Genomic DNA, 13,748 nt, shown 5'->3' on the forward strand with positions numbered 1-13,748 from the left:
TTGGCATCTCATAAATAAAAAAACATAGTGAAAATAATATTAGGTGGTGATCACGATGGGATACTTGAAAAAAAATATTGCAAGTAGACAAACCATATAGTTATTGAGACAAAATCAGTAGCTGTCAACACCACAAATATCATAAATACCTCACTGGCTGTGGGGTTTGTGCTCGTGAAAAAACTTATATATTAGTAATAAAAAAGAAACATAGCACGTGAATGAAATAATGGAGGTGAAAACAGTAATGAAATGACAATAATTGAGTTCTTGATCCAAATGATTGTTTAAGTTTCCAAATTGTTTCTAGTTATTAAACACAAAATATTCTTCAACACTTCTATCCACTTTTTGACAAAATTTGATTGGATCTACAACTACTACTAGTAGTTTGTAGGCTTTTAAAGGTTGTTTTTGTGTGTTAAGTGATTACAATAAGGTTAATAAATAGAGTAATTCAAATCAAAGCAAAAACAGAAAAAGGTCAAGTTGAGTAGAGAACTTGATCACGATTCAAACATTACTATATATGTGAGGAGCTACATCAAACAATATGATACTCAACAAGGTTATAATTTAAACAATTATAAGCGTCCTGCAGTGCACGATTCAAATTCATTTGATTAATATATATAAATTTGAATGATCTTATACACTTAATAACTATCCATATCCATCCTATGTTATTCTTCTTTTTATTTTTTTTAATATTCAATTGTTGTGTTGATAAATATAAATTTAAATGACTGCTTAATTACTAAGTGGGATGTATAATAGAAGCGTTGAATTTGATTGAACTCAACAAAAATACATATTTAGTAATATCAAAATTCAACCCAATAACTCAAATGGTCAATGGATTCAAATCCTAAATCAACATATGTCTATATATGCGTTACCTAACTTTTAAGATTTTTTCATCCCCTTAGATAAAAAAAACATTTAATTCCTTCAATCATAAAAGTATTTATCAAAACTCCCAAAACATCACATATATCTTTCTCATAACATCTTATTTTTAATCAACATTATTCTACACTAATAAAAAATAATAACAAGTCACTAATTTTTTTTCTTCTAAAAATAAACATTTTTTTGAAAGAAAAGAAAATATTTGAGATGATAAAAGAGATTATTTAATTTAATTAAATTAATTTATTGTGCGTTAAGAAGAGAACAAAAAGAAAATAATGGATGCCAAAAATATCGGTGGTGAAAATCGTGGGACCCATATTCTTCTCACCCTATAATGTAGGGTCCATCAGTTATTGCGTGTTTATGTATTCCCGCCTCTCTCCCCATTACTTACCACTAGAAATATCACTCTCTTTCCCATTTCTCCCTTCATCTTCATCTGTTCTTCTTCTTCTCTCTCATTCTCTCATCAATTTTTTCACAAAAAAGCTAAGAGAAAATGAGAGAAATCCTTCACATTCAAGGAGGACAATGTGGAAACCAAATCGGTTCCAAATTCTGGGAAGTTATCTGTGATGAACACGGTGTTGATCCTACCGGACGTTACAAAGGAACCGCCGCTGAGTCCGATCTTCAACTTGAACGTATCAATGTTTATTTCAATGAAGCTTCTGGTGGACGTTATGTTCCTAGGGCTGTACTTATGGATCTAGAGCCTGGTACTATGGATAGTATCAGATCTGGTCCCTATGGACAGATCTTCCGTCCTGATAACTTTGTGTTTGGACAGTCTGGTGCTGGGAATAACTGGGCGAAAGGTCATTATACTGAAGGCGCTGAGTTGATTGATGCTGTTCTCGATGTTGTTCGTAAAGAAGCGGAGAATTGTGATTGCTTGCAAGGTTTTGTTCATTTCTAATCGAATTTTCATTTCCTCTATGAATGTGCATGTTGCCTTTAGTTTCTGTTTTCGTTTTCATTGCGAATTGCTTACTTATTCTTCCGATTGGTAGTTAACAGTGCATATATTAGATCTCTCTCTTATAGTTGTGCCTTTAGTTTCTGTTTTCGATTCTATTGCTAATTGCATACTTATTCTTCCTATTGGTAGTTAACAAGTGCCTATACTAGATCTCTTCCTCATTTTCATTCCAAATCCTATGCTAATTGGTCCGATGTATGTGCTTACAGTTGACATAGCCTAGATGTAACCGAATTTGATCTTGTTTTGATGCTTGTTTGTTGTTTCTATGAATGTACCTACGGTAGCATAGTCGGTTGTATACAGATCTCTTTTACTCATTTGTAATCGTATGATCTATGATGAAAATGCCTATATTTGCTGTTAACAACTTGTCTGACTCAAAGTAGAAATAATGCTGATGCGTATGTGCACATTTGAATGTTCATATAAAGCCTGAATCTCATAGAGCACACAAATGATTGCCATAAAATTGTATAGTCTAGCAGAAGGATAAATTTAACTTTCTCATTATGCATCTCACAACAAGTCATACTCTCTTAGAGTTCATGACCGAGTACTGAGATTTATGATGTGTCTGGATCTTACTGATGGCAATATTAGTCAATCGTCTTGTTTTCCTTTTCCTTCCAGTTTTAGAAATTTATCTAAGATCTTATACACACTGATTCTTTCTTAAAATTTCTGGACAAGTGATAGTATCTATTGAATAATCTTTATATGTTTGATGCATCAATTTGGTGATCCTATTTCTACAATTATTACCATTTGTTGATTGAGGGGTGGTAGTTGACTGATTTATATTCTTTGTTGTGTGGATCAGGATTCCAGGTTTGTCACTCACTTGGTGGAGGGACTGGATCTGGCATGGGAACACTACTGATTTCCAAGGTAAGGGAGGAGTATCCAGACAGGATGATGCTCACATTCTCTGTTTTCCCTTCTCCAAAGGTGTCTGACACTGTTGTAGAGCCATACAATGCTACATTGTCTGTGCACCAATTGGTGGAGAATGCTGATGAATGTATGGTCCTTGACAACGAAGCTCTATATGATATTTGTTTCAGGACTTTGAAGCTCACTACTCCAAGTTGTAAGTGTTTCTCTTTAGTGGTAACCAATAATATGATCTGCAAGTTTAAGTAAGCAAATGATTAATTTGCCCTATTTTCTCTTGTAGTTGGTGACTTGAACCATTTGATCTCTGCAACCATGAGTGGTGTTACTTGCTGTTTGAGATTCCCTGGTCAGCTGAACTCAGACCTGAGGAAATTGGCTGTGAATTTAATCCCCTTCCCTCGTCTTCACTTCTTCATGGTGGGATTTGCCCCACTAACCTCTCGTGGATCACAGCAATACATATCTCTAACAGTGCCAGAGCTTACTCAACAAATGTGGGATGCCAAGAACATGATGTGTGCCGCAGATCCCCGTCATGGACGTTACCTGACAGCTTCTGCCATGTTTAGGGGTAAGATGAGCACAAAGGAGGTAGATGAACAGATGATCAATGTGCAGAACAAGAACTCATCCTATTTTGTTGAATGGATCCCTAACAATGTCAAGTCTAGTGTGTGTGATATCCCACCAACTGGGCTGAAGATGGCATCCACATTTGTTGGCAATTCAACCTCCATTCAGGAGATGTTTAGAAGGGTGAGTGAGCAGTTTACTGCCATGTTCAGGCGCAAGGCTTTCTTGCATTGGTACACAGGTGAAGGAATGGATGAAATGGAGTTCACTGAAGCCGAGAGCAACATGAATGATTTGGTTGCAGAATATCAACAATACCAGGATGCTACAGCAGATGATGAGGAAGAATATGATGATGAGGCCGTTGATGATCATCAATATGAATCCTAAAGACTTGTCTACATTTGATATTTGTTGGTTTGTTCAATTTCTGCCAAAGTGAACTTGTTATGTTTCCTATTGTCTTCTCTTCATTTGAACTTTGTGTTTGGTTTGTTGAGAAATGAAATGTCTTTTATTGGTCTATATGAATATACTGTATTACAGTAGCTTCTTATACTTGTTTGTGTATTGCAGTTTCTTGCACTTAAGATACTATTCTAGTATTATAATATGCATCCGTACTCCTCTAAATAATATTCTCCAGCAGTTATTTTATTACATTTGATTTATCTTTTTTTTCCCTGACTGCTATTGCATATTTACATTGGAGAAACATTTCATTTCTCTTTAATCCGTAAACCAATGACCAATTCTCAGTCCCTTATTATATTTTGTGCCGTAATCCATAACCAATTCTCAAATTCTCTTATATTTAATGTATTTTTTTCACCAATTTTATCATTAATGTTTCGAAAGCTGAATAAGGGGGTTTCACGAGCCTTTCCTTGCCCTTAAAGGTACTTGGACTAAACTCACATTAATTTGAGCCAAAATATCCAAAGAAAAAAAAATGGCACAATGAATTTGATTAACTAATCAAAGTTTTTTAAGAAAAATAGATAAGGAAAATAATATTCAGCTTCTTTCATCAGTGTCTTCCCCATATTAAATAGTGAAACATGGCTATTTCATCCACCACCCCCATTATTTTTGAGGTTGTGGACCCTTATTGTTTGTTTTTTCAGCTATTCAATTCAGTTGATTCAATTTTTGATTTATGAATGGGGGAACCAAAATATATCTAGATTGAAGAGTCTAACTAAAACAAGTTTTAATTATATTTCAGCTTCTCCCTTGCTTTGAAGGGTCTAACTAAAACAACTATGAATTAAAGTACCAACATTAAAATTGAGATCAAATTAAAGAATCTTTGGCCTTCCAATTATGACAAGTGGTACAAAATAAACTGATTCAAAAGACCTAATTAAACCTAAATTCATTCAAATAAACTTATTCTGTACAAATAATTGGAATACAAGTGTAAGGCAGCCATCAAATTATATCAACAAAAACAAAATAGCCAATATAATCTCGCCATGAAAGCACTTAATTTTGCCAACAAAGAAAAAAATGCAATAAATATAAGGTAATTGGGATAAAGTATGCATCAGAGTCATGGAAGTAATAGGAAAAAGCATCGCTCAAACTTCAATAAAGTTTGAGCTTCTTATATCCTCAATAATAATGTCATCGTCAGCATACCCCTTTTGCAATCAATTTTCAATCAAACTATAACAGAAAACATAACAAAGAGAATGAGTTATCGTGAAATTAGTCGATGTGCACATAAATTAACTCAAACAATGACAAGAGAAAGAAAAGAGAAAGAAAAGACACGACATTTTTCACATAGCCTAGAGAGAAATTTTAGTCACTAGTGTTAGTATATACAGTAGCAGTCACCAAACCCTAAACCTAGTTTTATGTTGACCTAGTTAATAGCCCAGTTTTATTGATTTGGGCCTATTAAGTCTCCAAGTTACTTGGGACAGAACAAAATAAATCTAACTGCAGATATTTTGATCCATTATGCCTTTCTGAATAGTACAAAGATCCACGCGTCCAATTATCAAAGACAATAACTAGATATTGACATTTTGAAATTTTTCTCATTCTTTAATATATTGATAAAACAACATGACAAGTGGTTATGTTTGAACTTTGAAGTGTGTGATTATCTATTCTAAGAGTTTAAGACATACATTCTTAATATTTAATTATATTCAGGAGTGTCCAAGCTATCTTTTGTACACCTTGACTAATTCCACGAGATACCTAGGGGGATAGGACATGTGAGAAGAATCACCTAATGATTTTTTTTCTCCACTAAATTTTGAATTTGAGACCTCAGAATTCTCAATCACTTCATTGACCACTCAATTACCAAAATGTCATGCAAAATAATCCAATTGCTAAAAAATCAAACTCAAAACCTAAATCCAGGGAAATATTTTGTTTGAACGATCAATGAAAAGTATACGTACATCATTATAGCTCATCAACTAATGTACGATACAATTTCACTTAGCGACATGACGAAAGCAAAAAAATAGAGCTTTGCTCGATTGGCCTTCCGTATCGCTCAAAAAAATAATACTATCATTCTATGGAGGGATCAAAAATACAAAAAATACCTACTATCTCCTCCTTGGTGGTCTAATAAAACCAGATGAATTCTTAATTTCTATTCTTTTAATCCTCCTCTTCCTTCTAGCTTCAGCATATTGGGCCTTCCTTTCAACATTCATTCTATCGATATCGAACGGGTCCAATGCGAAAGCCTCGTCCACCGTAACATTCAGATCCGGAAGGCCCATTGGGCCTGGGCCCAACCCATTTGAGTACAAATGCTGGGCCTGTTGCAGCTGGCCCAATGGGTACTGAAATCTATGGAAAGCTTCTGATCTTGAAGCAACCTGATCCATAATGAACGGCTGTTGACGATTGGGCTCTATTCCAGGATTACTGTAAAGTTGACCTAAATTAACACCACCCCCTTGGAAATTCACCATTCTTGTTACCTGTAATTAACAAAGCGTAAGATCACAAAATGCAACGTAACAAGGAGGCCGTTATCCGGTAGATTACGCGAAGGAAGAAGCTGAATGCTAACAAGGGAACTTGAAAAATAGAGTAATAATATGTTATCGTGAGTTAAATTATACACTTTTTATCATAAACTAATAAGCAAACTTGAAAAAATAGAGTAACAATATGCCATCACGAGTTAAATTATACATTTTTTGTCGTAAGCTAATAATAAAGCTTCAAAAAAAGAATAATAATATGTTATCGCGAGTTAAATTATACTGATAACGTAAACGTTCTTTCATACTATTAGTGTAGCAAATGATCAATTTTGTGGACAAATTATGCAACCCCCCACCCCACCCCAGCCACAATCACAAATCTCAAATAAGTGAGAAAATAGTAAACATATTTACCAAAAATAGAGATGAATATTTACCTCTTCTTTCATTGCTTTCAACTTCAAATTATAAGCTTTTTGATTGTTGTAGTAATTACGAACATTCTCCACTTCCTGTACAAATTCCATTTCCAGCAATAAATAAATAAAATATATCAAGAAAAAAAAAGAAAAAAAAGACAGAGGATAATTTAGGAAAAGAAAATAAAAACTAAATTTATGTTAAAGGAATTTACAAACTTACCCCTGTAAGCGATTCTCTGCATTGAGATAATTGTTTTATTTTATCCACTAACTCCTCCCTCGTCTGCAAACCAATCAACAATTTTAATACTCAAATCATTCACCAAATTCCCAATCATAAAGATAAAAATTTCTTGCAACAAGATTTAAATTTCTAGTCAAGGATTTTTCAAAAACAGTCAACTCTATTTGTGAGATTTCACTGCGTATGTTATCATGGTTGTAACGTAGTTGAAAATTCTATTAAAAATGACCCACTTTCATAAAACAAAAATTATCCGAAACAGGGGAGAAGGCATTGAAACCGGTTAATTGAGAGAAAAAAGAAACAGATATCGAATCGTAGAAAACAAGTTTTGAAAATCAATTAACAATTATGAATTCACGAAGAAGAAGAAGAGAGGGAGTTGAGAATAGTACCTTTCGTTTATAGTTTTTTCGAGAAGAATGTTTGGATTTTTCATCAGATTCACTTGGGGAAAATGAAAGAGGAGTAGCAGGGCTAGTAACTTCAGCTTTAATTTTTGGTTCAATTTCGTTTTCATCGATTTTCGAACTTCCTTGAATAGAACTTGATGAGTTGACGACTGGAGAAGAAGAAGAATCGATGCGTCGATTAGATCTCCTTTTCTTAGAACCCCAAATTACCGAACAATATTGTCTTTCTCTCACTAGATTTTCGAGATCGAGTAGAATTTCTACTACTTCAATTTCATCTTTAGATGGATTATGAAACAAATCACACAGTTCGTTCTGCTTGCTGTTTTTCATTCTGGTTGAATTTTTGCGGCGGTTTGGTAGGAGAGAAAATTGAGAGAGAAACAGAGCAGAGGAGGATGAGGAAGAAGAAGAAGAAGAAGAAGATGGAGAAGTGGTAGGGGGTTTGGTAATAAGGGGGAGAAATCCATGGAGTTTGTGGCTGATGACACGTGGCAAACAAATAGAGATGCGAGGGTTGTCTAGGGTTTATGCTTTGAGCCTCTCTTTTTTTTTCATTTTAAAAATATTTTCCTTTTTTTCTTTGAGTAATTTTTTTTCCTTATTTGAACAAAATAGAATTCCTTAGTTCTTAAAATTCCTTTCTTCCTTATTTTTTTCTTTTGATTTTACGTTCGATGTTCGATACTCATGTAAGATATAGAGTTAATATTCTCTATTAAGGATTCTAAGGCTCGAAATCGAGATCTCTAATTAAGGAATGAATTGTCACACATCCATTGCACCACACCTTTTAGTGATTTTCGTCTCATGTTAACTTTTGCTATTCGGTAATTTTTAAAGTTTGGTTGAATTAGATTAATTCAATAGTTTATAATTACGATTTAGATATTAAAAATATATACGAAAAGCATCACTATAAATTATACTTCTACTTGTATCAATATAATGAAAAGTTATATCTTACAATGTTGATCAATGCTAATTAAGTTTTACTCTCTAAAATAAAACATGACACATATTATGAGGCATAAATATAATACATTGTACTAATTTTTTGGTTAGTTTTTTTTTTTTTTTTTAAAAAAACATCACTCAAAAAAATTTCACATTTTTCCAAGAATGTATGTTTAAATACAAATATACAATGTTTACTCTCAAATTCATTTTCTGCACTTTAAATTCAAAAAAGGAAATTGTTTAACTTTCAATCAAATCTATGTCTAAGTACCTACGATGACGAAAAGAGTAGAATAGGAAAGGTCAATTTTCTTACTTAACAAGAGGGAATGAGAAAGTAGTGCATACATCAAATCAATGGTATAACATGTACTTTTTACAAGTTTAATTACTTAATTATGATTATTATTATTTTTTAATCTCAATAGTTAATTAGGGGACTAATGTAATTTATTACCTGTAATTATGTCAAGAAAAAAATTTCTTTTTTCTTTTGGTGATAAGAGATATAAATTGGAGTCTTAAAATCAATTTAATTGGCGTCAAAATAACTTAATAACATTAGGACTATAATAAGAGGTTTTGGACTCAAGTCCTAAAATTAAGGAAATACTTGAAATAAAGGTGGAGCAGGATTTTAATTTTTAATTTTATAGATTTTGAAATTTTGAATAATTAGAAATACTAATATTGATTCTACTTAATATGTAAATACATTCAATATTTTTTTTTGAATTTGTATTTGGACTTGTACCTCTCCTAATTGTTTTTCCTTTAATGGATGCACCACAAAACGAATTTAACTTAATCGATTAGTGGATTCAAAATACCAAATGATTGGATATGTTCTTTTCACTTAATTTATTCCGAACGTATTGAAAGTACCATAAATTCAACGCGCATCATTAGTTTCATTTTTAAACTATTGACACTCTTAATAATATCCTCTTATTTGATTAATTGAACTTTAAATATACTTTCGATCTTGCAATATGAGTAAAATACACGCCTAAATTCTCACTAAGTTTAGAAATATTTTCAACATTTCTCTTAGTTTTTTATTAAGAGTTTCATGTTCTTACAAGAGTTTGAGGCCACTTGTATCAGGATGTATCTAAGTTTAATTAGACAAGTAAAAGAGTGTTTTTAAAACTGTCAATAATTTAAAATGAAACTAATAATTTAAGTCAAATTCGGAAATATTTTCAATACTTCTCTTATTTATTTTTCTTATAAATTTTCTTCATTTTCAATTCTATTTTTATTTCCTTTTTCTTTTTAAGTGGCGTGTCAGAAGGTTTGGGGGTAGGGTAGGTGGAAAACTCAAAGACTACAGCCTGTTTCCAATCCCATCCAATAAAATGCATACAGAGTGAAACAAGTCAAATTATCACTTCCTACCAAATTTTGGAAATACGAGTATTAATATCTTTAAAATTTTACAGTTTTGGCTAAACATAAAAAAGTAATCTTTCAATTTTAATTTGTTAGTCTAATGTGATGCAAAATTTAAAAAAGAAATTATTATTTTCATTTAAATTTATGTGACACTGTTTGCTTTGACACAATTTATTAAAGAAAATAAATTTTTTTTTTAAAAAAAATTTGTCATCTAAAACAGGTTGATTATTTGTATAAATAATTTTATTAAGGATAAATATGTAATTTCAAGTTAAGTTTTTTTTTTTTTGGTCTCCCACCCGGTGTCCGGAGCCCACATTAGAACTCCGACTAAATTCGAATCGCGCTCTGCAGGGTCCATTCGGGGGTGGCGCTCCCAACAAGATTTTCTCCATACCCAGGGCTCGAACCCGAGACCAAAAGTCTGGGTGAAGCACTTCCACTAGTGCTAGAAATGTGACATCATTTCTAAGACGTAATTAATTAAAAAGTGTGACACATAATTTATATATTTTGACGACTGTGGTATCCGAGCCAATTTTCACACATCTCGACTAATTGAACGAAATATCTGTCACATCAAGGCTAACACAAATAAGAAGACTCACAAGTGTTTTTGTCTCAACGGATGAACCTGAATTCTCATGTTTCTCAATCAATTTATTGATTAGGTCATGCTCTAAATATGTGTCATATAAATTAGAACTAAAGATATAAAGAGAGTATATGAAAATGTTCTCTAATTCTGTAATCATGTTGTAAAAAGTAAATGTAAAAGGTGTTTGCTGAACAAGAAATTGTGGTAATGAATCAGAAAGAAGTGAAGGGTAGAGACATAAATGGTGGGGTAAATAAGGAGGGAGGTGTCAATTTTTCTTTTCACTACTACAAGATATTTTACTTCCTAATCATTGAGAAGAGCACATCCACAAATGCTGCAATTTTGTCTTTATTTCATCTTTATTGTTATTGTCTCATCTTCAATAAATAAATCTAAACATTTTACCCAAGTTTTGGGTTCTCTAACCTTAACTTCCTTTCTTAAACCTTTCCTCTAAAGTACAAATTACACTAACTAAAATGTTATTACATCTATAATATAATCATTTCATTTGATTTACTTTTAAGTCCATAATTAATCAGAAATCTGTAGGAAACAAATTGAGAATAAGATATCTTAATAGTTTAGAATTTTTTATTTATGGTATTTATGATTCTAGTCCTAATTTAATTTATGTATGGATGTTTCATGAAATGATCTCTGCGAAAGGTTATTCGATCGGTGTGGGTAAAATGATACTTATCGGTAATTATAAAAATCAGTTTATAAAAGAAGGATTGTTCTGTATCATATAATATAAATGTACGGATGTTTCATGAAATAATCTCTACGAAAGTTATTTGATCAATGTGGATAAAGTGATACTTATCCGTAACCATAAAAATTAGTTCATAAAAGAAGGATTGTTATATATCATATAAGTAATATAATTCGATGTAGGACTCTCTAATAATATCAATCATGTTTCATTAATGAATTCTGAGTCCTAATAGTTGCATAATTAACCGTGAATATTAAAGTCTACAATTTGAAATATGTTTAATGTACAAAAATGTTCTTTAAATATTATGATTTGTGATATATGGAGTAATATTTAATGTTTTATCACATCACTCATGGTCGAATTGTTCAATGATAATGATAGTATACCTGAACTATTATTTTGTTTGTGAATTTTCTACATGAAATATTAGGTGGTTGTGGTTTTTTTTTTTTTTTTAGTCTAAATTATCTTTAATTATTTAGTTGATATCATTCCAATAAGAAATGTAAGTACCTTATAATTTAGTTATAAAACAAAGAGAAAATACATAATTACCCCATTAAACTAAGACCTGTTTTTTAAAAAGACACTTAAACTTTGCGGGGGTCCTATTACCCCCTTAAACAATTTTGAAGTGTTATAAAAATCCAACTTTTCAGCCACCCTCAATTGCAAAAAAGAAAGTGCGCTCACGCACCAATTATTATCTGACACGTGTAAAGTTTTAATTTTTAATCTTTATTTTAATTTTTTAATTTTATTAGTTTCATTTTTTTTCTCTTTCTTCTTCTTTCTTTATCACTCTTTTTCGTTGTTGCAGCCTTCCATCTAGCCAGCCGTCATCACTGCAAGTCCTCGACTTGGCCACCATCACGGCCAATGGAGTAGCCTTCATCACCCATTATTAAAATCTCATCAAATCATTATTAAATCAAAATAAAATTACTAATAAATTATAAATTGAAAATTAATAATCACCTTCAATCTATCATCTTCTTTCCAATATTAAAATAATTATGCAGCGAAACTCCATTATGATGGAGGTAATGAAATACTATAATACACTCGAATCGATGCTAAAGAACTACATTTTTAAAATATATATATATATTATCAAAGGAGGTTCACAATTATTATTATTTTTGAAAAAATAAGGGACAAAAGAAGAAAAGGGAACAAAGAGAAGCAAGAAGACAAGGAAAAACAAAACGAGTGAAGTAAATGGGTTTTCTAAGTTGAAGAAGATAGAGATGAGATAGTTGATTCTTTTGAGTTTTGGAGAAGAAGATAGCAAAAAATTAAAATAAAATGGAGAAAGAACAATAAAATAAATAAAAGAAAAAAAAATAACATTTCTAATTAAATAAATACTTAAATAAATATATATTTACGTTTTGACTCAGCTCACTCGCTATCAGAGAGTGAACTACACTCTACATGCCACATAGGCACGTAATGGGACAATAAATTCATTCTACATAAAAAGAGGGGGTAATAGGACCCCCGCAAAGTTCAAGTGTCTTTTTAAAAAACAGGTCTTAGTTTAATGGGGTAATGATATATTTCCCTAAAACAAACTATGTTTTATAAAAAAAATAAAAAAAATTAGAAAACTTAACTTAGGGGGGAGGGATGTGTGTAGAGAGGTGGGGGTAGGGGTTATAAGATAATTCAAGCATAGGGATCAGATTGGTAAAATTGAGAGCGCCCAAATTGTCGTAACAGGCTGAGCCTGAACGCCCTTCTCGCATATTTTAATGCGAGTATTGACCACTCATCATATCCCGTTAAAACTTGCCTGAAGGATCATATTTTAACTTAACCCACAGCCTCCATATTTTATTCTAACCAACGAGGCCACAACTATGTTCATTCTCCGGTGTGGTTCGTTATCTTAAATTCATTTTGCAGCTATATGTTAAGTAATCTAATGCTAATATGGATCAGTTTACTCTTAATTCTGTCTGATAAGTGAAATGCTAGTATATACTACTATCAAATAACATTTGCTTGGATTTAAAGCTTCATCCTTGGAGAAATCTTGGAAGGATCAACTAATAAGTATCGGTGGTTGAGTTGTTCTTAATTAGAAATGTTGTGTTAAAGTATTAAATATGAAATCACCTTAGTTAAAAAGTGATTTATCCCCAATATGAAACATCCTGGCATGAATCTTAACTTGGTTGAGCCACAATCAGGAGCGAAGCCAGGTAAGAGCAATGAAGTTGTAAATTGCACCCATATTAAAAAGTATAAGGTCCTCCTAGAGGTACATCCAAAAATTTTAAGTTTGTAAGTTGGACCAGAGCCTATTTTCTTACTAGATATTGAATAGATTCTTATACATATGAAACTGATTCAATTACATAATACAAATTATACAAATACAAGATATGAATATAAATTATTGAATTTTGTCGAACATGTAACTTCAAGTTAGATCCACCCTTGAATCTTCCTACAAAGGGAGATCCAATTGGTCACGGATACGATAAAAATGAGCCATGAACCACCTCTGATCATGCCTAGGCCAAAAAATCACCACAAAGTTCCTATAGGCCAAATGTAGTAATCCACAAATAGGAAGCATGAGACAGAGCAAATACAAAGCAGGGCTAGCTGAGTCTGGTAGCAAAATAGA

The 13,748-nt window shown here is 32.0% G+C and overlaps 2 protein-coding genes and 1 non-coding gene across 3 annotated transcripts; 1 reads left to right on the forward strand and 2 right to left on the reverse strand.

Moving 5' to 3' along the window:
• Positions 1 to 1,318: 1,318 nt before the first annotated feature.
• LOC125827675 (tubulin beta-1 chain) lies at positions 1,319 to 3,895 on the forward strand. Its single transcript, XM_049506992.1, has 3 exons — positions 1,319 to 1,817; positions 2,721 to 2,990; positions 3,078 to 3,895. The coding sequence occupies exons 1-3, from the start codon at positions 1,415 to 1,417 to the stop codon at positions 3,758 to 3,760; spliced, it is 1,356 nt and encodes a 451-aa protein (XP_049362949.1). The 5' UTR covers positions 1,319 to 1,414; the 3' UTR covers positions 3,761 to 3,895.
• Positions 3,896 to 5,833: 1,938 nt separating this feature from the next.
• LOC125827736 (uncharacterized) lies at positions 5,834 to 7,918 on the reverse strand. Its single transcript, XM_049507063.1, has 5 exons — positions 7,813 to 7,918; positions 7,404 to 7,768; positions 6,985 to 7,047; positions 6,780 to 6,854; positions 5,834 to 6,333 (listed from the first exon to the last, which is right to left on the reverse strand). The coding sequence occupies exons 1-5, from the start codon at positions 7,889 to 7,891 to the stop codon at positions 5,950 to 5,952; spliced, it is 966 nt and encodes a 321-aa protein (XP_049363020.1). The 5' UTR covers positions 7,892 to 7,918; the 3' UTR covers positions 5,834 to 5,949.
• Positions 7,919 to 12,787: 4,869 nt separating this feature from the next.
• Positions 12,788 to 12,893, reverse strand: LOC125827980 (small nucleolar RNA Z279/snoR105/snoR108). Its single transcript, XR_007443026.1, has one exon. It is a non-coding gene; the product is annotated as a small nucleolar RNA Z279/snoR105/snoR108 (small nucleolar RNA).
• Between the last annotated feature and the right edge of the window lie 855 nt (positions 12,894 to 13,748).

The sequence above is a fragment of the Solanum verrucosum genome, unplaced genomic scaffold, assembly GCF_900185275.1.
Source record: "Solanum verrucosum unplaced genomic scaffold, falcon-dt-bn FXZP01000064.1, whole genome shotgun sequence".
NCBI lineage: Eukaryota > Viridiplantae > Streptophyta > Magnoliopsida > Solanales > Solanaceae > Solanum > Solanum verrucosum.

Excerpts from the sequence above, each read along its gene's own strand:
- LOC125827675 (XM_049506992.1), top strand. The coding sequence starts at position 1,415 with ATGAGAGAAATCCTTCACATTCAAGGAGGACAATGTGGAAACCAAATC. Across the intron at positions 1,818-2,720 it reads GAATTGTGATTGCTTGCAAG|GATTCCAGGTTTGTCACTCA; the intron begins GTTTTGTTCATT and ends TGTGTGGATCAG. Across the intron at positions 2,991-3,077 it reads GAAGCTCACTACTCCAAGTT|TTGGTGACTTGAACCATTTG; the intron begins GTAAGTGTTTCT and ends TTTCTCTTGTAG.
- LOC125827736 (XM_049507063.1), bottom strand. The coding sequence starts at position 7,891 with ATGGATTTCTCCCCCTTATTACCAAACCCCCTACCACTTCTCCATCTT. Across the intron at positions 7,769-7,812 it reads TCTTCTTCCTCATCCTCCTC|AAAATTCAACCAGAATGAAA; the intron begins TGCTCTGTTTCT and ends CAAACCGCCGCA. Across the intron at positions 6,855-6,984 it reads GCAGAGAATCGCTTACAGGG|GAAGTGGAGAATGTTCGTAA; the intron begins GTAAGTTTGTAA and ends GAATTTGTACAG.